This window comes from Adiantum capillus-veneris, chromosome 27 (genome assembly GCF_014529385.1).
Source record: "Adiantum capillus-veneris isolate H3 chromosome 27, ASM1452938v2, whole genome shotgun sequence".
Taxonomy (NCBI): Eukaryota; Viridiplantae; Streptophyta; class Polypodiopsida; order Polypodiales; family Pteridaceae; genus Adiantum; species Adiantum capillus-veneris.
In genome coordinates, this window is record NC_140957.1 from 13,977,240 (window position 1) to 14,003,250 (window position 26,011).

At 47.4% G+C, this 26,011-nt stretch overlaps 1 protein-coding gene across 7 annotated transcripts in view; it reads left to right on the forward strand.

Annotated features, from left to right (window-relative positions):
• LOC147421532 (uncharacterized) overlaps positions 1–26,011 on the forward strand; it is a 144,810-nt gene that overhangs the window by 49,525 nt on the left and 69,274 nt on the right. For 6 of the 7 annotated variants that reach the window (XM_086502737.1, XM_086502739.1, XM_086502740.1 and 3 more), the window contains exons 2-5: positions 7,420–7,513; positions 8,110–8,202; positions 8,302–8,445; positions 8,532–8,639. In XM_086502737.1, coding sequence (XP_086358863.1) covers positions 7,433–7,513; positions 8,110–8,202; positions 8,302–8,445; positions 8,532–8,639 — 426 coding nt within the window. In that variant the 5' untranslated portion in view covers positions 7,420–7,432. Of the gene's footprint in view, positions 1–7,419; positions 7,514–8,109; positions 8,203–8,301; positions 8,446–8,531; positions 8,640–26,011 lie in introns of those variants that run through there. The other variant, XM_086502741.1, reaches the window with a different exon arrangement.

The window sequence follows — 26,011 nt, forward strand, 5'->3', positions numbered from 1 at the left end:
CCGGCATTACTTCTTGCATATGAGCGATCTATGAGAGGGTGAGATCATCCCGAGAAAGATGCCCGTCTCTTTAAGAGTTGGTCTTTTCTTCAAGAAGGACTTCTTCGCTTCCATGGAGGGAAAACGGAGGATGAGTGCTCTTTCTTTTGAGGTTTCCCCATTGGTTCCATTTTTCTTTATGTTGCCCACTCTCCATGCTCTTGTGCGCGTCGGCTCATGAATCCCCATCAAGGCTATGAGTTCTTTTACCTCTTCGTCCACATTGCCTTTGTCTTTAAGACCGCAAATTCTCACATGTAAAGCGCGCACCCGTCTTCTTTGCTCCTCCTCTAGTGTCTGATTAATGATAGTGGGTGTCGACGTGGCCTTATCTCCTTGCCTTTTCCTTTCTTGGCCACCTTGATCCATTTCTCGGCTTCATCGGCCTTCTGTTGAGTTTTGGTAAGAACATCCACCCAAGAAGTCGTCATTTCTTTGTGTTGTTCTTCTCCCTCTTTGATGGCCCGTACTTGCTCCTTGATCGTGTTGATTTCTTTGATTACTGAGGGTTGCAGTTCGCCCTCTTCCAGTGTGTTTCTTGATCGTGCTTCGGCGAGATCTTTCTTGAGTGACGCAATCTCTTCATCCTGAGTCGTCACTCGGGTCTTCCAGCGTATTTATCTTGCTCTCTTGGATCGGCACGCGTCCTTCGAGCATGTTTATTGTGCCCAAGAGATTGCGGTTCATCTTGGTAATGGTCTCCGTCATTTCCTCTTTGCACTTTTGAATGGCATCCTCTAGGGGGTCGGCTTTATCATTCAGCTTCCTCATGCTTGATTGCCGTCCGAAAAAGGGCCACTAAGCGCACGTGTGCATCCACATTAGCAGCGGGCGTGGTAGCTGGGCGAGTGGGGGAACGCGAGGAGGTATGGCAAGGGAGGGGCAGCGATAGAGTACGGACGAGAGAGAGAGAGAGAGAGAGAGAGAGAGAGAGAGAGAGAAGCACGAGAGAGTTAAAAGTTAAAAGTCTAAAATGATAGAGTTAAAAAAAAATAGAGTTAAGTTAGTAGGTTAAAAAATTAAAAGGAGCGATAGCGATAGAGAGAGGCAGCGCGATAGAGAGAGGGAAAGGAGCGATAGCCATAGAGAGAGGCAGCGCGATAGAGAGAGGGAGCGGGGGGGGCAGCGCACGGGGTAGGAGAGAGAGAGAGAGAGAGAGAGAGAGAGAGAGAGAGAGAGAGAGAGAGAGAGAGAGAGAGAGAGAGAGAGCGCAGGGGCAGGGGGTGCGGGTGCGAGGCGGGAGAGGGAGAGATTCACCTGCGGGTGTGGGGTGAGTGGAAGCGGGAGCGCAGAGGCAGAAGCGGGGGGCGAGAGGAGGTGGGAGTGTAGGGGGCAGCAGCGGGCGGGGGGGGGGGGGGGATAGCGCGAGCGCAGGGCAGAGAGAGAGAGAGAGAGAGAGAGAGAGAGAGAGAGAGAGAGAGAGAGAGATTGTCACACCCGCTTGCGTCAACGTGGCTAAATAGAGAGAAGCGGGACGGATGGCCGCCTATAGAAGCTTCCCTAGAAATGGCCAAGCTAAGGGTTTCACACTTTATTGACCAAGATAAGGGTTTAACACTTTATTGGCTAAGATAAGGGTTCAACACTTCATTGGTCTTTTTTTAAATTTTTTTAAAGAGGGGTTTTTTAAAGGAGTGAGTTGTTTCACACTTTTAAATAATTGAGGCCAAGTTAGGCTATGCGGCATACTTCTAATACTACTAGCTCACACTGTTTTATTTATTCGTCCCAAGACTCCTCAGAATCCAACCTTACCTTAGCAACTCATACCCCTCAATAGAGGGTCGCCCTCTAAAATGGGGTGGGAGAGTCGAACATGGGCGTGGAGTAGCTATCGCCGCTTTATGAACTGCTGTAGACCACAACCACAGTCGCGCTCGCATGCCGACATACGTTCATATTTAATTTAAAAAAATCCCAACAACCAACCCCCCCCCCCCCCCCCCCCCCCGCTTTTCACCCCGCGGGCTTGCGGCACTTCTGCAGCTCACCCCACCCCCTTTTCCTCCACCAAGCCTCTGCCCCACCTCTTCCTCTGCCTTTATACCCTCAGCAGCTCAGCCTCTGTGTGCTTCTTCTCTGTCTGCTCATCACCCTCAGCTTCTGTGCGGCCCGCTCCCTTGTCCGCCAGCTCATCCACACACCCTTCTGGTCTGACTGCCGGATCGCTCGACAAAGTCTTCTTCAATTTCCACCCTCGTCCGTATCCGAGTTGATTCCTTCTCATTCCCGATTTGATTTGATTGCCCCCCCCACGCCAACATACTTGCTCACATTGATTTTATTCAATTCATTCAGAGATTCCTCCCAGGGGATTGGTCGCTTACCTCTCAGGGGATTGCTCTTTAAAAGGGAAATATCGGATTCGGGTCTAGAGTAGCTGAAACATCAACCTTACGCAGCCTCCCGTAACCACTCAAGCAAGCAGTTGAGTTGCTCCCGAACGCTAACCTATGCAATAAAACTAGTCTTGCTTGGTGGGCCTTTGCCGCACATAATCTGATAGATTTTGGAGCGCAATTGGTTAGTTGGTTAGCTGGTTGTGATTGCTGTCGCCTTGGGTTTTGTTGTGGTGACTCAAGAAAATGAGTAGAACCAATTGATAAGCACCAATAATAGCTCAGTTTGAGACTTGATGAGCATTGGAAAGAAGCAAGTTGTGTCCCATAGTGCTCCATATAGGACATTGGGCTACTAAAGAGGGTAATTGAATAGAGCAAAAGGGTTGCAAGTTAACCTAGTTTGGTAGTTGTTTGCAGATTGCACCATTCAATCTAGTAATATTGAGACCGTTTAGTCTCTAAACCGTGGAACCATCTTTGAACACCCATCTTATCTCAATCAATCGTAGTCAATTTTCCTTTATTACAATATATAGGTTGAATTACCAAACTGTGCGAAAAGAAATGTATGTCTATTTGGTAAATAGATACGATAATCGAAATTGAGCATGCACTCGTGAGGAAAACATATGGCTAAACTGAAGCTTTCACAAACTCAAAAAATATAGAAACCATAAATAGAGTATAAAAATCGAACTATACTACTGACCTGATAATCATGTACGAATGTCATCCAATTGTGCAAGTCGAAGAACAATGTTTGATTCAAGCTACAAAAAAGCAATGTGAATAGTTAAACATATCCTCTTGCAATGAAACACCACAAACTAAAACTGCAAAGTATACAGTGCACGTCATGCAGAGGTGCCATACAAAAGTATGGTGGAGAGTTGGCACTGTGGTCTCTCCAAAAATTATAAGAAACGGAAGCCGTGCCCTGCCCCGTAGCGTTTATGTGTTGAGCCAAGCAAACGCGTAGTCATGGGGTGTTGGGTACAGATAACGAACCTTGTAGTGTTGTCGAGATGGAGTCCGCTTGTGCAATTGAAATGTCCACTATTGTGAATATATGTCCTCCCTGCCAGACACAAAACACCCATTAAGAGATAAATATACATCCTCTTTTTTACACTAAAAATCCATTTGAGCTCCGTCCCATCCCCACTCCTCGGGACGCGTGACAGCAGACCGGCTAGCATTCTCACTGTGAATTCTCTTACCCATGTCAATGACTTGTGTAAGGCCGTAGTTACATTTGGAGAGAGGCCTTTCCTTTGCATCCAGTGTGCTTCCTTGCTAGAGCCATGTTGAGCATATCATGCAATCAAGGCGTTCGAAGTAATGACATTTTGGAAAGGAAGCCCATAAAGTAATTCTTGTACTTTCGTGAGGGTACCACATTTGGCATACATACTCACCAATGTACTCCCTAAACATGTGTAGATGCAAGCATAGGTGGTTACATATGGAGAAATGCCCTCGCTTTGCATCTGATAAAAACATCCCATAGCTTCCTGTCCCTGTCCTTGATGGGAATACGGTGAAATCCCCTTACTTTTCATCTGATGAAAACAGCCCAGAGCTTCCTGTCCGTGCTCTTCTTGGGAGTTTTCCAAATTGCCACATACGTTAAAGATGCAAGCATAGGTGATTACATTTGGATACGACCTGAACCCATACCTCTTGATCTGTTTTCACAACATGTTAATCGGCCTAATTTGCTCAACAAGCTTATCCCGAGCATGCACCACACTATCGGCACTTCGAGCTTGCAACTTGATCTGCAACCATAGGACCTTGCAGGTTGAGGGTTGATTTACGTTGGGATGAGGGCTGATGGCTAACCTGCTCGAGCGATAAAGGGAAATCAAGTGGCAATTTACGTAGGCCATCAATGATCAACGCCAAAAATAAGCTTTTCATGGCGTTGCTTTTCGTTTCGTTTCGGTTTCACAGTATCACTAGTTTTTTTTTTTGAAAAAAAAATAAATCGTGCCGCGTGGTGGCCTGTGCTTGCGGATAGGGCAAAGAGAGCCTTGGGCTCACCAAAACTACACATGGAGCTTCCGCCATAGCTTCCCCCATACCCGGCTGGTTGGCTCCCCCGCTCTCAAACTTGTCGCTCCTACTCCCATCAACATTCCCTGCGGCTATATTTCTCCTTATGCCCAAGCGCCAACAATTGGTAGCATGTAGGTCTCACCTCTGAAACCAGTGGAGTTACTTGCATACTATGATGATCGCTTCCAGTGGAGTTATTCGTGCGAAACAGAAGATATACTCTCAAAGATCAAATATTTCGTGCGATCAAGCCATGGCAGAGGTCTGTTCTACTATATCAGATTTCAATCAATGACCAATTGGCATAATCTGGAGTCGAATCACCAAACCTGCGAGCTGTCCAAGCTGCTTGTGGGCTGCGAACTGCACTGGAGTCTGTGTGCGAACTGCTTCTGGAGAACCTGCAACGCTGTACTTGCGGCGTTTTTGTGAGACCAGGCGGCGTTTTTTATTATTATTAAGCGGGGACCAGGCCAGGTTTTTGAGCTTTTTGCTAGCGTGCCAGTGAAAAGTTGCCACGTGGTGGCCTGTGCGATCAGATAGGCGGAAAAGAGCCTTTGGCTCACCAAGTAAATAATGAAAAGCACACCGTCTCGCCCGACACCTGCTCACGCGCTCCTGGTTTGCCTGCCGCGTCGCCCGACGCCAACCATCCCCTTCAACTTCACGACGCGTGCCGAGGAATCCTGTGAAGATTTGCCTTGACGGTTCTTTTTTCGTAATCGTTGGCATATACTTGCTGCACGTCTCTTTTTTATGTGAAGATCCTGCTTTTCAAGGTACCAGCATCCAAGCTGTCGCCCATGTCACTTCCCATGGCTAGCAGGTGTTGCCGTCCTTGATGTACTCACGTGGGGCTGCTATGTGCTACATCCACGCAAACCAGCGTTGCTCCACCTACGCACCAGCTACGCTGCACCTGTGCAGTCTTGATCTGTATGCTGCTCCTGCGCTGACCAAGCTTGTGTGCTACATCTGTGCAAACTTGTGCTGTACCTGCAGTGCTGCGCAGACCAGCTTTGTTTGCTGCACCTGCGCAGTCCTATTCTGTATGTTGCTCCTGCACAGGCAGGTCTGTTCATTGCATCTGTGCGAACATGCCGTGCTGCAGCTGGGTACCAGCTGCACTGCACCTGCACAGACCACCTGTAGTACCGATTTGGCACCCAAGGAAGCCCACTGTACACAAGGGCATTCTGCTGCGCATAAATGGCCAGCAAGCGAAGGTGGACGACCACCAAAGGCAATGGCATAATCAGCACATGCTAAGAAAAAATAAATTCTCTGCTCTTCTCTAGACCTAGCATGCAAAACACACTCCAAAAAGGCGAAGGCCTCTCACCAGATGTGCACACAGAGGGTCTATCACCTCCTGAGAGTGGCTAGCTCTGAAAGATTGCCTCGTGTACAAACGATACGGAGAAGGCTCAGCGAGCTGAAGTCGAAAGGCAAAAGGAGGCTCAGTGGGCCAAAGCCAAATGGGAAAAGGAGGCTCAGCAAGCTGCTGTAGAAATGGGAAAGGAGGTTTAGCAGGCCGCAATAGACACGGAAAAGGAGGCTAACATGCTTGCAATTGAAGGGAAAGAATGGCTTTAGAGAGGGAGCATGAGAGCGAACGCGAAGCTCAACGCATAGCAGCTGAAGAAAAGAGGGCAGCTATGGAGCTAGAGCGTGAGGCTCTGTGAGACCTTCGATGCGACGGCACCATGTGCCAACTCAAAAGAACAGACTGAGAGAGAAGTTTAGCACCTCAAACAACTGAAAAGAAAGAAAGAGAGAATCCACATGACACACGGAGTGGCGGAGTTCCACTTCTAGGTGGCACTGGCCCCAAACACTGGCGCCCCCCCTTTCAATATTTCTTTATATTGCTTCCACAAAGTACAAGCTTTGAGAGCTTTGCTCCACTTCTCCACGCGGTAGAATGCCTGAGAGAGCCCTAGGCCTATTTAAAGGCCCTAGGCCCGTCCAAAAGCAGTTACATGAAAAGCATGACTTCTAAAATCTCTAGATCTAAAAGCTACTGCCCATGGGGCTGTTCGTACAGCACTGCCACGTCAGCATGTGTTTCTGCAAAACGCAGGCTGGTCCTTACATTGCAGCTATGTCATCATCTCCACGCAATTTGGGGCTGCTGGCTGATTTTAATGGTTTTAGGCCCCTCGGCCGGCACCTGTTAAGTTGAACAGGGTTAGGATTTTAATCCTAACCCTTTAGACCCCTCGGCCATCTTCAATAAGTTGGTAGGTCTTCTTCTGCTTCTTCTTCAGTTAGGGTTTAGGCCCCTTGGCCAAGATGTGCAGGTTGGCTAGGGTTAGGCTTAGGGAGTCCGTCTTCAGCGTTTGACACGTCAACAGTTTGTGACAAGACCAATGCATGGAGGAATAATTGCTCTCTTCGAAGGGCGATCCTCCCAAAGTGGCCGGCTAGAGGTAGAGACGATGACTCCAACAATCTAGTCACAGAAAAGTTTCCTTTCAGTAAGTACGATGGTAAGTTGGGATGCATGTGTGATTTACTCTTGGTTGCATCAAATTAACGCTTACTTTGCTACTACCAAGAAAAGCAGTAATAGTAAAGTTTTGACAGCTGCCTTGTATTTTTCCATTAAGTGGTATGACGTATCAAGCCTTGCAAGAGGCACAAATGGCCGTGCACCTTGAGCAGGCTGAAGTAGGCAGACCACTCTCTTTTAGTTGGGTCGACTTTCGAGACAAGCTCAAGGTTCGCTTTATGCCACAGCAGTACCTTGATAAGAATGAATAGGAAACGGGGAACCATTTTCCTGTGACTATGGATGACTCTTGTGCAAATTTTTTCTTGATCAATATGTGGATATGCATTTCCACATGCTCAAACTGGCACCGCTGTGCATGCATTGAAATGTTGTGAATATCTCAGTTGACAGACATTTATGATCTTTCAGTAGCAAGGTCAGTTGGCTATTTGAGCCACCACGATTTGCTTTTTACTGCAGGTTTTTATGTGACATGGATGAAACAACTAGAAGACAGCGGAGTAAGAAGCTAGTTACAAAATGTCAGCAACCAGCTATCAGCATCCATAATCAGGTGCACCATATATGCCTTATTGCATTCTTGTTGCAAGTATGTAACTTATGCTATTTTTGTGCCTAAGATTGTAGACCAATGCTTGAAACTTTGTTTAATTTTTATTGTTTTTGTGAAGGGAGAGGTTTCTACCTGCCCAAGCATTTGTAAAAAAACAGTTGTCTTTATAATTTTTTTCAATTGCGCTCGTACTTGTGCTGACAAAAGAATAAGCATGATGCCTCCATGTCCTGTATGTTTTACCTGTGTTACTTTATGTTTAGTGATGTTTTACCCTTGAAAAGCTTGTATGTTTTGCCAAATTGCTTAGTCTTTTTCTTCGGGCTTGTTTGCTGGTGCGTCCTGGCCGTAAGTGCACTTTTAGTTGCCTGCAGCTTGACACGCCTTAAAAATGAGTTCTAAGTACAAGGGGCCTTTATTTTGTCATTATATTTGTCTGGTCTTTAAATCTTGGAGCTTTTCTGACCAAAATGGGATGGCTTTGTCAGGGTACCGTTCTTTCACTCATGCATGCCAAATGATGCATAATCTTCTGCTTTTCTTTTCACACACAATAGTTACCACAGCAGTAATTGATGGCGTGCTAGTCATGGCAGGATTTATATAGCCTTGAATTTGATGGTGCATCAAAAGGTAACCCCGGCAAATCTGGAGCAGGAGCCATTTTAAAGAACCCAGATGGTACTGTGGTGTGTTACAAACTTCAGCATGAACCTCGTTATTTTCTAGTTGTTTATACCAAATATAAATATTTAAAGCCAGCATTTCCGACCTTTGAACTTATGCAGCTTTGTCAGCTCACGAAAGGGGTTGGCGTCGCCACATGCAATTTTGCAGAATATCGGGCACTTATTATGGGCTTGCAAGAAGCTTTGGATAGAGGCATACGCCGTATAAAAGCACAAGGAGATTCTAAACTTGTTTGCTGTCAGGTGAAGAATGTGATGCATTTCACAGGCATTGGTATATTGTGTTTTCCACTTGCAAAGATTCAAGGTGTTCAAAATGTCAAGTGCAGGTGATGGGAAGGTGGAAGGTCAATAGTCCAAATCTTTCAGCATCGTTTTCTGAGGCTATGAAGCTTAAAGAAAGGTTCCAGTCCTTTTCAATCCAGCATGTGTATAGGGTATTGTTATTTTCTGCCGGTCACTAGTGTCATCACTGCTCCATGAGTGAATATGTTTCTGCTGATAAGCACGGTTAAATTACATAAAGGAGTGTGCACACAGAATGTTCTTTATTTCTGCAAGCCCTTACTACTTGGAGTTTTGAATGTCACTGTTTTTTCGAAAATAGGATTCAGAGTGAGCAGCTGCAAAGGTATTGCATCTCTTTGGATCCCCTTGTATCCCAAACCTGTGAAAAATGTTAGAAGCTACTCTGTCCTGTGAACCTCTGCTTAGATGTGTTTGTGTTCACGTCTTCAGAGATTTGGTATGTATCTGTTTGATAGAAAAAGGGATGATATCTTGTACCAAATTGTTGTTCGAAGAATCTTCTTTCTGATGACTAGAGAATTCTTACAACACTGTTGTATTGTGTGGATCTATTTGATGCATGCAGGCACAAAGCCAATGCACAAGAAAGTGCAAGATGGTTACATTTTTTAGACGGTTCCCTTTTAGGCTGCGATCTTGTCCTTCGGCCAATCAAACTGCTTCACTGCTTTTAATTCTTGAATTATCTTTTGCGCGTCTGCATGACTTGCCAAGCTCATATATGGAGACTTGGCACGGTGGTTAAAAGGTATTTTATGGAGTTGGGGCATGCCCATTCTGGATTTTTGACTTAGAGTGCTGGGTTTGCTAAGTGAATGCACAAAACTTCCTGTGCATATTATACAGCCTACTAAAACTTCTCCTTAGAATGATATGAAATTGACTGATGCTTATGCATATGCTAAACTCCTTGTGAATATGCGTATGCTTGTGGATGCTGCATATGACAGTTGGATATCAAACAGCATGATAGCATTTACCTTCGAGGATTCTTCTACTGTTCAGTTAGGAGGGATTGCAAAGCTTTGGGGTCAGTATTTACTTTCTGTATCTGGGAAGTTGGCTGATGGTGGGTGCATAATTTCTGCCTAGCACCCAAAAAATTAGTGCAGCAGTGAAAACAAGAAGGCCTATATTGCTTGAAGCTTCAGCATAGGGAGTCACTGAAAGGAGGTTGCTGAGAGAAGAGCAGGGACTAGGCTGATGAATGTAGCTGAGGTGCCAGGTATTACATATGACAGGCAATGGGAAAAAGTGAGCAGATATCAAGCTTTTCAATTTTCACAGCAACAAGTTTAATTGCTAATTCTTCTATGATGAAATTTTACATTTTGGCCTGCCATAGCATTGCTTGACCATTTTGAGCTAATGAAAACTCCAAATTTATTCTATTAATTCGTTTTTTATGGAGGGAAAAAACTTATTGGTTGGTTGTGAAAATCTTTACATACTAGTGCCACATTTTGAAGAGGGAGATTGAAAAGGTAAAATGTATGAAAATGTACTCTCTGTTGTTCTGCAAAATAAGATATGCAACTGTAATCTCTCTCTCTCTCTCTCTCTCTCTCACTGTTTTAGGGTTTCGAAATTGTTTTTTTGTCTGTTTTAAGGTTTTGTCACTGTTTTTTTTGCTGTTTTTAGGGTTTTGGAACTGTTTTTCTGCTATTTTTTTAGGGCTTGGTCACTGTTTTTTGCTGTTTTTTAGAGGGTTTCCACTGTTTTTTAGGGTTTCAAAGCTGATTTTTTCTGTTTTTTAGGGTTTCACAATCATTTCTTGCTGTTTTTAAGGTTTTTTTTTGTATTTTTTGGTTGTTTAGAGTCTCTCTCTCTCGGAGATGATATCAGATTCACCAGTTGTAACTTTTTGGTCTCATAGGTCATTTTGGCCTTTTGAAGACGTTAATATAACATTTCATTTCTCTCTCTCTCTCTCTCTCTCTCTCTCTCTCTCTCTCTCTCTCTCTCTCGCAGAGACAGATCACAGATTTCTTTGGATCGAGGGAGCCAAGAGACCAACCACCAGCATAGGGTTGTACCCGCATTCATACCAGAGGCACCCTCATTGACAGGGCGATTGAGCTCGGGAGATCGAGACGACCACGACCGAGACACAGGAGCACACTACATCGATGGAGACTCCAACAGAGGATCAGAGGCATTCTAGCACGACACCTAGATTGTCATTGAGGGCCTATTCTACATTTTCACATTTCACACTTCATTTCAGTTTTCATTTTTACTTTCAGTACTTTTTGTACTTGTACTTGAGACATTGTATTAGATTCACCACTTTGTATCTGATGGTCTCATAGGTCATTGTGGCCTTTTGAAGACGTTAATATATCATTTCATTTCATTTCTCTCTCTCTCTCTCTAGCAATGGAGACCAAGAGCAACTCACCCGTGTGCAAGTCTCCCTTGACGGGAACGAAGGCAACATTCATGGTCACGAACAAGAGAATAACACAGGTGGAAAAAGAGATGAAAGAGTGGAAAACGGAGATGGAAGGATGGTGGAAACAAAAGACAAACCTCATCCAAATGGTCTTCAACGAGGGCAAGCAATGGGAAAACGAGAAAGAAGACTTTCAGGTAGAAGTCCAAGCGCTCTGGAAAGAAGTCTCAGCCCTCAAGCGAGAGCTTGCGGAAACTAGAGCAGGGAGTGGACTTAAAGAAGGAGAAATGCAGCCCTCGATGATAGAGGAACTCAAAGTCATCAAAGAAAAAGTGCGGAAGATCAAAGAAGAGAAGCAACATGAGGCGAAGACGTCATCGTGGGTATATGTAATCACGAAAACATAGAAGAAGGTAGATGAGGCAGAGAAATGGATAGAAGTCGCAAAGAAAGCGAAAGGGAAAGAACCAACAGTTATCCCCACTCCCACAATCATCAACATGACCCTAGAGGAAGAGCAAAGGAGGAAGGCTAGAGCTTTACATGTAGGAGTGACCGGTCTAAGAGGCCGTGATGATGTGGAGGGAGAAATCAAAGAACTTCTAATTATGGACACAAAGGCATGGAGATTGGGGAAAAAGAGAGAAGGAAATGGGGAGACTTCCAAGGAGAGAGCATTGATCTTTTGCTTCCTCTCCATGGAAGCAAAGAAGGATTTCTTGAAGAAGCGTCCTACACTAAAGAAGACAGGGATATTCCTTGGGGACGACCTCACACTCTCACAACTTGCTTATATGCGAGAAGTTATGTCTGAGATAAGGAGATCCCAAGAGAAAGGGAAATTGGCCTTCTATAGAGACAGATGAGTGGTTATTATGTTGGGTTAAAGGCCTAAATAACCCCTTTTTGTACATTTTTATGCTTTGTCCAGGTTCAATATGAACCTGGACATATGTTTTAAAGGTCACTTATAATAAAAGTGGGAAAACCCAAAACTCACTTATTGAGTTTTCCCCAAAAACGTGAGCTCTCTCTTCTGCTAGTGCTTCCTCTTCTGCTGGCCTTCGCCTCCCCTCTCTGCACACACACTGCACTTCCTTGCGTGCTCTTTCACTTGCACACACCGCCGCGCGCTCATCAATTGGTATCAGAGCCCGATTAGGGTTTGCTCCCAAACCTGCAAACGCTGAATTTCAGCCAAGAAGGTCGACTTTCATGTGAGATTTTGCAATTTCGTCGTCAAAGGACTCGTCCTTGGACACTAGAGAGCTCTCGGCAACCAAAATTGACCTAAAATAGGCTGAAATTAGGTCAAAAACAGGAAATTACAGGTTATGACAGCAAAATACAGGTTTTGCAAATGATGTATTAAGGTGTGGGAATACTTTTGCTAAGTCCCCGCTACCCGAAAACCTTGAAATTGTTGAAAAACAAGCCCTAAAACAGGTGTTTTAAACAAATTTCAGAGTTGCGCAGGTTTATGCAAGTGTTTTTATGGTGCGATTACATTGGGGAAAGTGCAAATTGATGCAATCTACGCACGTTTGACAAATTTTGTCTATGTATTACTATTTGTGGCTCAATTTCATGCAATTTTGATGCTACAAATTGTGGCTTTTGTGATTACATGCTTCTAAAGGCTGTGTATTAGCCTTATGTACTTCTTCTCAGGCTAAAAACAACTAAATTTGTTGTTTTCAAGCACAAATTCGTTCGTTGAAATTTCCTGCGCATAAATTTCAGAAATTGAATTTTGTGCCCAAATCGTCCTATTTTGCCCCAAATTGCTCCTGTGACCATTTGGAGCTGTAGTGCACATCTCTGTGAGGCTATACTCCGATTTTTGCACATTTTGCCCAAAAATTCAGCGTATTATCCCTCTTATTTCGTGCAACTATGGCCTCATCTTCTTCGGATGTGAAAAACCTCTTCGAGATTAGGAGGTTCGATGGAACAGGTTTTGATCTTTGGAAAGACAGGATTTCAGCAAATCCTATTTCTTAAGGATTGCGAAGGGGCACTTGAACAGGTGAAGCCACAGAATATGACAGATGAAGCATGGGTTAGCATGAACAGGAAAGCCGTTACATACATTAAAATGGCCATGACAGATGAGACCGTCATTGATGTGAAAGGTCTCACGACTGCTTTTGATGTGTGGGAGAAGTTGAAGAGAATGTATGAAAATACAACGCCTGTTAACTAGGTGTACTTGATGCGAAAACTTGTTGGCATGCAACTAGATGAGTCCAAGAGTGCGGCAGAGCACTTGTCATTATTCGCAAGTACTTTGTCGCAGTTATTACAGGATTCTGGCTTGCCCCCTATTGATGATAAGCTGAAAGCTATCTTCTTGCTTATGACCTTACCTGAGTCATGGAAAACTTCGGTGGTTTCGTTGTCCAATAACCTCAATTTGACCTTTGATGGTGTTAGGGGTTCTATCTTGAATGAAGAAATCAGGAGAAAAGCAAGTGGAGAGGGAGGCAACTTTGCCAACATGGTTAGAGGCAGGACAGAAAAGAAGAATGCTTATGCACAAAGGAGTAAGAGTAAGAGTAAAGAAAGGGGAAATGCAAGCAAAGGCAAGGGTGATGTGACTTGCTATCAATGTGGCAAGAAAGGTCACAAGAAATCTGATTGCGGGTACTATAAAGCTGAGTTAAAAAGAAAAAAGAATGGCGGAGACAAAAAGAAAGAGAAGAAGGAAGACAAGGTAGATGCACAGGATAGCTCAAAGGACAAAGAGAAGGCCAATATGGCTTCTAGTGTCGTGATTGAGGAGTTGTCAGATGTAGAGGACATCTTGTGTGCCACTTTGTCAGATGATGATGCTTATGACTTTGATGCCTCTCTAAATGTTCATTCACAGGACATGGAGATCACCAAGAGTGATCTTATTGATGCTTTGTTGACTGTCAATGATGCATTGTCCCAGACTTGGATTGTTGATTCCGGTGCTTCATTTCATGTGACTCCTATCAAGGAGTGTTTCTCTACTTTTGATGTAGGCAAGCGTGGCCATGTATACCTTGGAAACAATCATGCATGTTCCATTGAGGGTATTGGCACTGTGCATCTCTCCATAGATGGCACAAATGAGCTTGTCTTGCATGATGTTAGATATGTGCCGGGAATCAAGAAGAGTCTGCTTTCTGTTGGTCAGATGGATATGCATGGTTACAGCATCTTGTTTGAGAGAGGATCATGGAAAATGACCAAAGGCTTAAGGCTGATTGTAAAGGGCACAAAGAAAGGGACACTTTACTGCATCCATGGAAAGGCCGTGTTGGACAAGTTTATTGCATTGGCTGAAATTAACTCTCACATGGAGTTCTGGCACAAGAGGCTTGGCTATATGAGCCAAAAGGGCCTTTCTAAGCTTTGTACTTTGAACAAGCTTGATGCTAAAGGCACAAAGCTTGACTTTTGTAATGAATGTCAATATGGCAAGCAAGTAAAGCGTTCTTATTACTCTTGTGTCTCTCGTAAATCTTGTGTGCTTGATCTTGTACATTCCGATGTACGTAGCATGCCTACTAAGTCTATGGGTGGTGCATGTTATTTTGTCTCCTTTGTTGATGATCATTCTAGGAAAATTTGGGTTTATTTGCTTAAGTCTAATGATGAAGCCTTTGCTGCGTTTATTAGATTTCATGCATTTGTGACCACCCAAACAGGTAGAAAGCTAAAATGCTTGCGTGGGGAGTACACAAGTGCTGAATTTAACAAGTTTTGTGAAAATTTGGGCATTAAGAGGGAGCTTACTGTGCCATACAGCCCCTCTTCTAATGGTGTGGTTGAAAGATCCAATAGGACACTTTGTGAGAGGGTGAGATGCATGCTGTCCACAGCTAATCTCTCTCATGGATTTTGGGGAGAAGCTTTGAAAACTGTAGTGCATATATGCAATCGATCCCCTCACATGTCTTTGAAAGGTGACATCCCTGAAGAGGTTTGGTCTGGCAAGCCTGCTTCATATGATCACTTACGCATTTTTGGTTGCGAAGCTTTTGTGCATGTTAGACCTGAGTTGAAGAGTAAACTAGATGCGAAGTCCATTAAAGGTCTCTTCATGGGTTACAGGATTTGGTTACCTCAGCTCAAAAGGGTTGTTCGCAGCCGGGATGTTGTTTTTAATGAGGCAAGGCTGCTTCAAAACAATTGTGCCTCAAAGCATGACCATAAAAGGGTGAAATTTCAGCATGACCAGCCACCTGTTAGGCCTATTTTTGACCCTCAGGATGCACCACAAATGGCTGAAAATGTAGATGATCGAGTGGTGTTTGAGCCAGATGATGTTGGACAGCAAATTGAGGCTCCTGAAGGGCATTTGCAGCCAAGAAACAATGCTGAAAATGGTGCTGAAAATGATGTACAGTAGCACATTGTTGATGATTTTGTAGTGCCACCTGATGTAAACCCATTGCCGGATAATGTGGATCATTGGGTGAGACGGTCTACTCGTCAAAGACGGCCTGTGAGTCGATACGACCCCTCTTTGCATTACATTATGTTGACAGATGAGGGAGAGCCTCTTACGTATAAAGAGGCAAAGACATGTGAGCACAGCGACAAGTGGGAGCTTGCTATGCAGGAAGAGATTAAAGCTTTGCATGCTAATCATACTTGGGATTTGGTTGAATTGCCCAAAGGAAGGAAGGCTATTCCTCACAAATGGGTGTATAAAATCAAAACTGTTGATGCAAAACCCAAGTATAAGGCAAGGCTTGTGGCAAAGGGATATGTTCAAACCAAGGGCATAGACTTTCAGGAGGTGTTCTCTCCTGTTGTGAAGATGACCACTTTGCGTGTATTGTTTGCCATTATGGCTGCTCTTGATTTGGAAATGGACCAAATGGATGTACATACCGCTTTCTTGCATGGTGATGTGGAAGAAGAGCTTTACATGAAGCAACCCGAGGGTTTTGTCATCCCTGGCAAGGAACATTTGGTATGTATGCTCAATAGAAGCTTGTATGGGCTGAAACAATCATGTAGACAGTGGTACAAGAAGTTTGATCGCTTCATGCTTAAACATGGTTACAAAAGAAGCCATGCAGACCATTGTTTGTATACCAAACGTGATGAGGATGGCAGCCCGATCATTCTTGTGCTCTATGTAGACGATATGTTGATAGCTGCAAAGAAAAGAAGCACTGTAGATGCTCTTAAAGGGCAGCTGAAATCTGCGTTTTCAATGAAAGACCTTGGGGCAACTGAACATATACTTGGAGTCCGTGTTACACAGCAAAGAGACAAGCGCCTATTGTATTTGTTGCAAGAAAAGTACATTGAAAAGGTGCTGGACAGATTTAACATGGCTGAAGCAAAGCCTCTTGGTGTGCCATTACAGCCATATGTTAAAATCTCCAAGGATGATTGTCCGAAGTCAAAGGAAGAAGCCAATGACATGCAAAGTGTGCCTTATGCTTCAACTTGTGGTTCACTTACGTATGCTATGGTTGCTACTAGGCTTGACATAGCCCATGCAATGGGAGTTGTGAGCCGGTTTATGGCTAATCCAGGCAGGTTGCATTGGGATGCAGTGAAGTCCATTATGAGGTACTTGAAAGGAACTAAAAACAAATGCCTCTGCTATGGTAAAGGACCAATGGAGCTGAAGGGATTTTGTGACTCTGACATGGCTAGTGATGTGGATACACGAAAATCCACAAGTGGCTATGTATTTACTCTTGCGGGAGGTGCTGTTTCATGGTGTTCTAGATTGCAAAAGATTGTTGCATTGTCTACTACAGAGGCTGAATATATTTCAGCCACTAAGGCTTCCAAAGAAGCTATTTGGTTAGCACGCCTATGCAGTGAGTTTGGCTTGCCTGCCAAGGCACCCATGCTTGGTTGTGATAGCCAGAGTGCTATATGTCTGGCAAAGAACGCCATGTTTCATGCACGCACAAAGCATATTGATGTGCGGTATCACTTCATACGAGAAGTGCTTGAGGATGGCCTTATTACATTGGTTAAGGTCCATACATCACAAAATCCAGCCAATGCTCTCACTAAGTGCTTACCCAAAGCACAACACCATCTATGCATAGAGATGGTGGGAGTCACGTAGCTTAAAGGCGCCATTTATGCCTTTAAGTGGGAGGTTGTTGGGTTAAAGGCCTAAATAACCCCTTTTTGTACATTTTTATACTTTGTCCATGTCCAGGTTCATATTGAATCTGGACACATTTTTTAAAGGTCACTTATAATAAAAGTGGGAAAACCCAAAACTCACTTATTGAGTTTTCTCCCAAGACGTGAGCTCTCTCTCTTCTGCTAGTGCTTCCTCTCCTACTGGCCTTCGCCTCCCCTCTCTGCACGCACACTGCACTTCCTCGCGTGCTCTTTCACTTGCACACACCGCCGCGCGCTCATCATATTATGGAGAGGCGCTCCGCATGACGGCGCGAGATTTATGGGACCACACTCAAAGTTGCTACTTGGGATCTCTACGCCTTGATGTGGGTGCTTTTGAGGATAGTTTCACTGGGAGGGACATCATCTTCTATTATGAGACACATAAGGCCCTTGGGCAGTCTATGCCACATGTTAGCGGATACAAATGGGAGACAGTTTGCAGACATGAAAGTCGATCAGAGCACAGAGGACGAGGTTCAAGGAGAGTGACAGTCTTATTCAGGGAGAAGTTGCAGCCATTGGTACATATAGCCCACATGGATGAGCAAGGTAGGTACATATAGGTGAGACTGAGGGTAGAGACAGGCAGATACCACTACATTGCTATTTGCTACTTTCCTCCGAGTACGTCAGTATATGCGACCACCTAGAGAACAGTCCCCCTTTTCTATTTTGGATGATGACTTACGGGAGTTCTCTAGGGATTGTGACATTATCATCCTGGGGGGCTTCAATGCTAGGACTGCCCATCACCAGACAATATTTTATGATACTTCAGAGGAGATGCTGAGGGAGGTGGATGTTGCAGAGATGGGCCTATCTAGAATATCACAAGATGTGGAGCATACTGAGTATGGACGACACTTGATAGACATGGGGACTGCACATGGATTGGCCATTTTGAATGGCCTACAAAGATTTCCTGCCCACGGGAGTTTTTTTTTTTTCCTAGAAAAAGATCCTTCTATTAGTTAATGAAACTGCCCATCGGGCTACAACCACCTCTGCAAGAGAGGGCTACAACAATCATGATGGGGAGACTCTCCCAATGAAAAAACAACATATGTACAATGAGGCTAAATCAAGAGATGGGAGGAGGGAAAAGCCACACAGGTGGACGGTAGTGCCGTCTGAGCACACTCTGGACCATGGTGAAGAAAGGCCCAGGACGCCAGAGTCGAAGGAAAGCCTCTCTGCGCTCCCGCATGCGGTCAGAGATGCCTTGGAGTCTCTTGAACTGTCCTCTGAGAGTATGGATCAGCTCTAGCCAAAGATTTCGAACAGTCTCTACTGGTCGTACAGGGCGAGCCTCGAAGATGCGGAAGGAGCGGGCCCGCCAGATGAACCAGAGTGTCAGGCCGCTGATGAGCTCCCAACACTCCTCTCTCTCACTGCACCACTCCTGTGGAGTAAGCTCTGTAGCAGGCCGAAGTGTAGGTCGACCCCCCTGCATCACTATCATCCTACTGGTGGAGGATAGCTCAAACTGAAGTGCCGGGCCCGTGAGAGTAGACCAAGCAGCTGCTCCTCATGTGTACTGCTGAGCTGTGAAAAGAGTTGGCATCAGTCGAAGAACACGTAGCCACACCTGCTGTGCCAAAGGACAGTCCCAAAGACAGTGACGTTGACTCTCCACAAGATGGTCATAGGCTGCATATGTGGCCGAGAGACCACTATGTACAAGCCAGCTCCCAATTGCTGTAGCTCGGTGTGCAATTAGTCTTGGCAAGAATTTTGTAGGCTGAGTTGAGGATGGTGATGGGGCGCCACTGTCGAATCTCATCCAAGGAGCCACCCTCCTTGGGAATGTGTCACAAGACGGGCACCACATGCCGATAGAAAAGAACAGATTGAACGGACTTTTAGCACTTCAATAACAACTGAACTGAAAGAGAGACGACACGCGACACGGAGTGGCAAAATTCCACCCCAGAGTATTGGGTCCAAACCTTGGTGTCCCTTTCCGTATTTCTTTATATTGCATCAACTCAGTACAAGCCAAGAAGAAGATACAGTGCTCGCTGCTGCTGCCGCGCCCCCCCTCTCGCCATCGTTGCCCTCCCCTTGCCCTCACGCGCCCTTCCGCCCTCACCTGCTGCGCGCAGTTCCCCAGCGCGCCCCCCGCCCCACCCGTTGCCCAGTTTGCCCGCTGCCCGTTACCCAACCCCTCCCGTCACCCTACCCGCTGCCCGCCCGTCCTTTGTCGCTACCCTACCCACCTGCCGCCCCACCATTCGCCTCAGGCCGCGAGCCCCGCCTCCCAATCCCTCGAATCCCGCCAGCCCCGCCTCGCATCCCCGGTTTTTTGCTTGACTGAGATCGTCATCTTCCTTGACGTACTCTGGCGCAAAAGGCCTCCTCTCGTTAACGACTATTCGCCTTTTCTTCACAGCAGCAGACACAGATGGAGGCTCAAGCTTCGCAGCTTGTGCATAGTGGTCTCTCGACCGAATGCGCAGCTTGTGACCATCTTGTGGAGAGTCAACGTCACTGTCTTTGGGACTGTCCGTTGGCACAGCAGGTGTGGCTTCGTGTTCTTCGGTTGATGCCTGCTCTCTCCACAGCTCGGCAGTACACTTGGGGGGAAGCTGCTTGGTCCACTCTGACGGGCTCGGCACTTGAGTTTGAGCTATCTTCCACCAGCAGGATGATAGCGATGCAGGGGGGGCGACCTACACTCCAGTGTGCCACAGAGCTTACTCCACAGGAGTGGTGCAGTGAGAGAGAGGAGTGCTGGGAGCTCATCAATGGCCTGACACTCTGGTTCATCTGGCAGGCCCGCTGCTTCCGCGTCTTTGAGGCTCGCCTTGTGAAACCAGCAGAGACTGTTCACGATCTTTGGTTAGAGCTGATCCACACTCTCAGAGGACAACTCGAGAGACTTCAGGGCAACTCTGACTGCATGAGGGAGCGTAGAGAGGCCTTCCTTCGACTTTGGCGTCTTGGGCCTTTTTTCACCATGGTCGAGGGTGTACTCAGATGGCACTACCGTCCACCTGTGTGGCTTTTCCCTCCTCCCATTTCTTGATTTAACCTCATTGTACATATGTTGTTTTTTCATTGGGAGAGTCTCCCCATCATGGTTGTTGTAGCCCTCTCTCGAAGAGGTGGTTGTAGCCCTATGGGCAGTTTCATTAACTAATAGAAGGTTCTTTTTCTCGGGAAAAAAAAAACTCAGTACAAGCCGTTACTCTAGACTCTGCACCTTCTCCAGGAAGCATGCCAGAGAATGAGCCCTAACCTCATATTTAAAGGCCCTCGACCTAAAAAGCAATTACAGTGAAAAGCCTTCAAGCTCAAAAGCCTATGGTCCAAAGGCAAAGCCAAAAAGCTGCGAACGCAATTTACGGAAATCCTTACAGTCCTGCCATGTCAGCACCGCCAACATGAAAAGCGGAAATCCATACAGTTCTGCCACGTCATCAGCCAGCGTGATTTTCGGAAATCTGCCACGTCATCCTCACCTGAACAGCTACCACGGGGGAGTGCTCTAAGAGCTGTGTGTAGCTCCTCTAGCTGAAGAGGCAGCTCAAGCCTCTGGCATATCTCCTCAATCAGAAGACAAGGCATTTGTGCCCACACCTGCTCTCTGCATGCATCTTGACGCTCTAATTGAGGCTCTGCAGACAGTAAATCAAGGTAGAAGTCAGTAGCAATTGCAGGCATGTTCTCTGGCTGTGAAGCAACTGACCCGTTGGGCCTCCTCAACTCGCTGACCTTGGCATGCGTATTCCGAGGTCCCACTACCTCAAAGAAAGCGCCTGTCACTCTGTCACCCACCTAGGTCCACTGAGATGCCTGTCGATGGAAAGCAAACTCATGGCGCCTCTCCTCAGTGCTAACGAGCTCCTGGCGAGCCTGTTGTAACTGCTCCTCCAACCAAGGAGTGTCTGTATGCTGCTTCTGCATCCTCTGCAAGGAAGCAATGCCCTGTCGGAGATGCTGCTCCTCCCCTCTCGCTACAGCCAAGCGAGCCGAACACTCCTGAAGAAAGAGTCGACTAAGCTGAGCAAGTGCTGAGGCCACTCTATCAGTAGGAGAATCCTGCATGTCTAAGCTCTCTGCCCAATGAGCCTCCACTCGCTCTCTAAGCGTTGAGTCCAGCAAGACCCTCTCTGGGATGCGAAGCATCGTCCTCCCCCATCTCTGCCTATCTGTCACTGTAAGGATCACTGGTGCATGGTTCGAAAAGGAAGTCCCTGCCAGAATGCCAACTGTCCCACCCAAGTCATAGAAGTGGTCACTAGTGTAGAAGCGATCTATCCGAGATAGATTCACGCCTCCCACTCTGCGGTCCGAACGAGAGAAGGCCAGGCTGTTTGGGGGCCTCACAAAGCTGGAATGCTGCCACACATCTAAAACCCGCAGTCGTACAAAACCTCTCCCAAGCTGTCAGCTCAACTCCATGCACAGTAGTATGGCTACCACCAATCCTGTCAGAGGGTTCCTCCAACATGTTGAAGTCACCCCCTATGCACCATTGCTCTGCCTACGGCAGAGACTCAACAATCTGAGACCAAAACTCTGCACGTGCACTTGCCACATTGGGTGCATAGATGTTCAGGAAGCCCACGAGACAACCTTGAACCTGCACAGTGATCCGCTAAGCCCTGCCTGACACAATAATCCCTCTGCCCACAATGGCCTGCTGCAAAGAATCCGCAATATACATTCCCCGCCGTGGATGCCTCCAGGTCCAAATGCAGCTGACCAAAAAGTCTCATATCGTCCACGCAAAAGCTGACCACGTCTAATGTGGCTCTCACAGATGATGCTCTTGTAGCATAAGAAGGTCAATCTCTCCTCCCTAAGGCATCGCTGAAGCTCCTGACGCAGTTGGCCCATCTGATGCTGAAACTGGGGTCCACCTAATCCTTGTACGTTCCATGAGACGATCCTCATGGAAGCGAGAGAGAACCGATGCTACCTCATTAGCTAACTGTGCTATCTTCGAGGCTGGCTTGGATGGGGAGTAATCCGCATCTGAGCGTCCTCGAGATAGGCGTGATTGCAAAGAGTGTCTAGCCCAAGCCCAAGTAGACCGAGCCGTTCGTAAAGCAACCTCCTCTGTCCAGGAGTCCTTATGTATGTGTACATAGCATGGCAGGCTTTGCGTGTCAGCAAAAAAGTGAACCACAATGTGTCTACATCCTGCTGTGTTTGGAGGTGTCACAACAAACTTGGCCAATGGCCAAAGAGTCTGAAGCAAGTTTGTAACCCCTGGGTCTCCCATGTGATGAGAGAACTCTAGGGCTTGTGTTTGCAGCCACTCCAACACTGAGTCTATAGTCCACTCTGCCCAGTCCTTGCCACATAAGGGAAAAGAGAAGCCAACCGTTGAGTCCAAGGCCTCTATTCCCCTAGCTCAAGGAACAGTACATGAACTTTGAAGCAGGCTGCCTCAAGGTTTGGTGAGGGGTCACCGAGAAACCGTGTAAAGTCGTAGGCAAAGAAATCTCAACGGCGACGAATGTCGAAGCTCGTCAGACCACGAGGAACTGCTGCAAAGGGAGACGTCTGCACCAGAAGAGGGCGTTGCAAGAAAGGCTGTCCCTCTCTCGTTAAGCGACTCGTGGCAAAGGTGCTGCCAAGAGATCTCCTAGCAACCAAGGAAGGCCCTGCCCCTTGGAACGATTGCACGACTGGAGTAGGAGGAGGTGAAGGAGCAGCGGGAGAGGGGGGGCGAGGGGGATCGACAAAGGTAGGAGGGCGAGATGGAGAGGCACAGGGAGGAGGAGGAGGGGGGGGGGGGGGGGGGGAACTTGGGGGGAGGAGGGGCTGTCGACGGTGAGGGTGAGGTGGAGGCTGGAGCAGGGACCTCGTCCTGCTGAAGAGGGTCGTAACGGTTTCCCGTGGGAACCCACTGCTGCTGGGTATGAGCCTGAGGACCAGTCTGAGTACCAGGCTGGCGTGGCGGCCCCTGCCGACGTCGACCACGAACCTGCTGCCAGCCCTCCTCCGCTTGAGCCTTAGGCTCGGAGGGTCGCTCTGCCTGCGTACTCTGTGACTCTGCCTGCTGCTCCTGGCCAGCCCTTGAGGGCTGGGGCTGGGCCTGGGGTGTAGGTTGGGGTCTCCTCCGTGGACAGGCCTTCGCAAGATGGCCCATCTGTTGACAAATGAAACAATGATTCGGGAGGCCCGAATACTCCATGCTCTGTGGGAATCAACCCCCACTCACCCAAGGAAGTAGGATGACCTTCGGGAGAGTGTGAGTGTCCCTAACCAGAACACGTACTGAGGGAATGCCGGCCGCCTTGGCAGCTACTGAGACTGCCGTGCGAGGTGTCTCCAGGATAGTCCCAATCTCTGAGCCTATCCTGGACAAAAGTGGTAAGTACTCCCTCCTCAAACCAGGAAAGCAAACGGAGATAGGAAGGTCTACCTCCTCTATCAGAACATCTGAAGCTGGGTCAAAACCGTGTCTCTACTGTCGAAAGTGGGCTCGAATTGCTCCAATGGTCAAGGGGCTCATTGCGATGACCTTGGATGCCACCTCGGAGGTCTCAAACTCTATCTGGTAGTAGCCGCGTCCGAGGAACTGAGCGTCCAAGATCTTGCCCACCTCTGCAAGAAGGCGGGCCTGGAGAAGATCACACAGCTCTCCTCTGCTCGGTTTGGTGCCGAGAATCTTGCAGATGACAGAAGTCGCCTGCAGGCGTTCCACCTCTGCGGCTAGGTTCGCTTGCTCTGTCGGTGAGAGAGCAAGTCGAACGGTGGACTCAGCGTGGTCGGGCGAGTGGACTTCATTGGAGTTCCTCTGTGGCGGGGCTTGAGCCTCCATATGTGTGTTGCTGTGAAGAAAAGGCGGAGGAGCGTCGACGTAAGGGGAATCTCCTGCTCGACCGAGCACGTCGATGGTGCTGGCGAGGCCCGACAAGCGGGAGTGGCTAATGGCAAAGTGTAGGCGGGCGGTGCAGTGGGCTAACGGCAATGTGTAGGTAGGCGGGCGGTGCAGTGGGCTAACGGCAATGTGTAGGTAGGCGGGCGGAACAGTGGGTAATGGCAATGTGCAGGCTGGAGTGGCTAACGGCAATGGGGCAGGGCAATGGGTTGGCAGGGCCCAGGTGGACAGAGCAGCGGCGGGGGACGGGTTGGCTGGGAAGCGGGCAGCGGGCAGGGCCGAGCACGTCGGGGGCGGGTTGGGGGGCTGCGCGCAGGAGGTGAGGGCGGAGGGGCTACGCGAGGGCAGGGGCGGAGGCGGGGGCAGCAATGGCAAGGGGGGGCGCGGGCAGCAGCTTGCTGCGGGAGGTTTTACATGCTTTCCACACAGACGTGGAGCCAGCACCGTGGATTATGTCATGGCACAACCGAGCTTTATCTCTAGTATCTAGGACCTCACATTTGGACCTAGACCTGTTGGTGTGGTAGTAGATCATGCCCTTGTGTCGATGACCATCTCTTGCCAGTTTAGTGTAGCACACATACCACGGATAGCAGCCCCTACTCGCTACACCTTTACACGGGAGACGAACTCTGTCTACATAGATGGGATCTACAGACACCTGTGCACTGAGAAGCCAGGGCGACCTTTGGAGGAGCTTACTACTATACTGACACAAACATTGCATGATGCAACAACAGAGGCATACCCACACACCCAGCCTGAGCAGAGACTACGTTCTAAGAGCATGCCCCAAAATGGCTGGTATGATGAGGAGTGCCGCAAGACGAGAGCTAGGCTTGCGAGGGAGGTGCTCTCGGGGGACATCACTCATAGGCAGTCACAGATTGCCTTCCGATGCCTAGTGCGGGAGAAGAAGAGGGCATTTTTGGCTCGACTAGAGCAGGATCTATATCAACTATTCTTTAATCAGGACTTAGATGAGGCATGGCGACTCCTTCGTGAGCACTCCTCCCCTCTTGCCATTACTTCTACAGAGGGCTGGGGCAATATGCGTCATCTCTGTACACAGTTCTTTGACAACCGCCTCTTCCTGACCCCCCAAGCTATGCCCACACACATGTGCTTTTTTCACCACTGAGATGGTGAAGAAGGCCATTGATAGGATGAGGACTGGGAGAGCATATGATCATGGTGGCTTAGTGGCTGAGCATTTTATACATGCCAGGGATTTGCTAGTAGAGCTTCTAGCAGTGATGTTCAATCGTGCCATGTGTGAGGGTTTGCCTGATACTTGGAGTTTATCTACTATTGTACCTATCTTCAAGCCAGGAGACCCTATGGAGCTTGGGAATTATCGCACTATCATGATTGCACACACATTAGCACGGTTGTACGCATCCATTCTTGAGCAGTAGCTGAGTAGATGGGTAGAGAGGGAGGGTATCCACGCAGCCGGGCAAACAGGGTTAAGGAGAGGTTTTTCTACTCTTGACCACATTCTGACACTCAAAGCCATTATTGAGGAGGGCAGATCACATGGGAGACGGATCTATTGTAGCTTTTTGGACTTCGGCAAAGCATTTGACACAGTGCCTAGAGCTAGATTGACGCGCAGACTCTAGGAGATGGGAGTACCCACAGAGCTGATTTGGGGGATTATGGCATAATATAGGTCAGTAGTGGGGCATGTAAGCACTCAAAAGGGGTTATCTACATTAGTTCACTCCACTATCGGGGTGAAGCAGGGCTGCCCGCTCTCTCCTACTCTATTTGGTATGTATGTGGATGAGGTTTCTGACTATATTGAGAGAGGGTGATAGAGGTGCAAAATTGGCAGAGACATGGATTTCACTATTGTTGCATGCTGATGATATTGTGTTGATCTCCGACTCTGCGGAGGGGATGCAACGTCACTTGGATGCTTTGCATAGGTTTGGTCATGATAGTGGTCTGTCTGTCAACCTTGGTAAAACCAAGGTTATGGTGTTTAACACCACCCCACAATGGGCCAGGAGATAAGCACCCACATTCACATACGGCCATGAGATAGTGGAGTATACATATGCTTACACCTACCTTGGGGTGGTCTTTACTGGACCAACATATTCATTGAG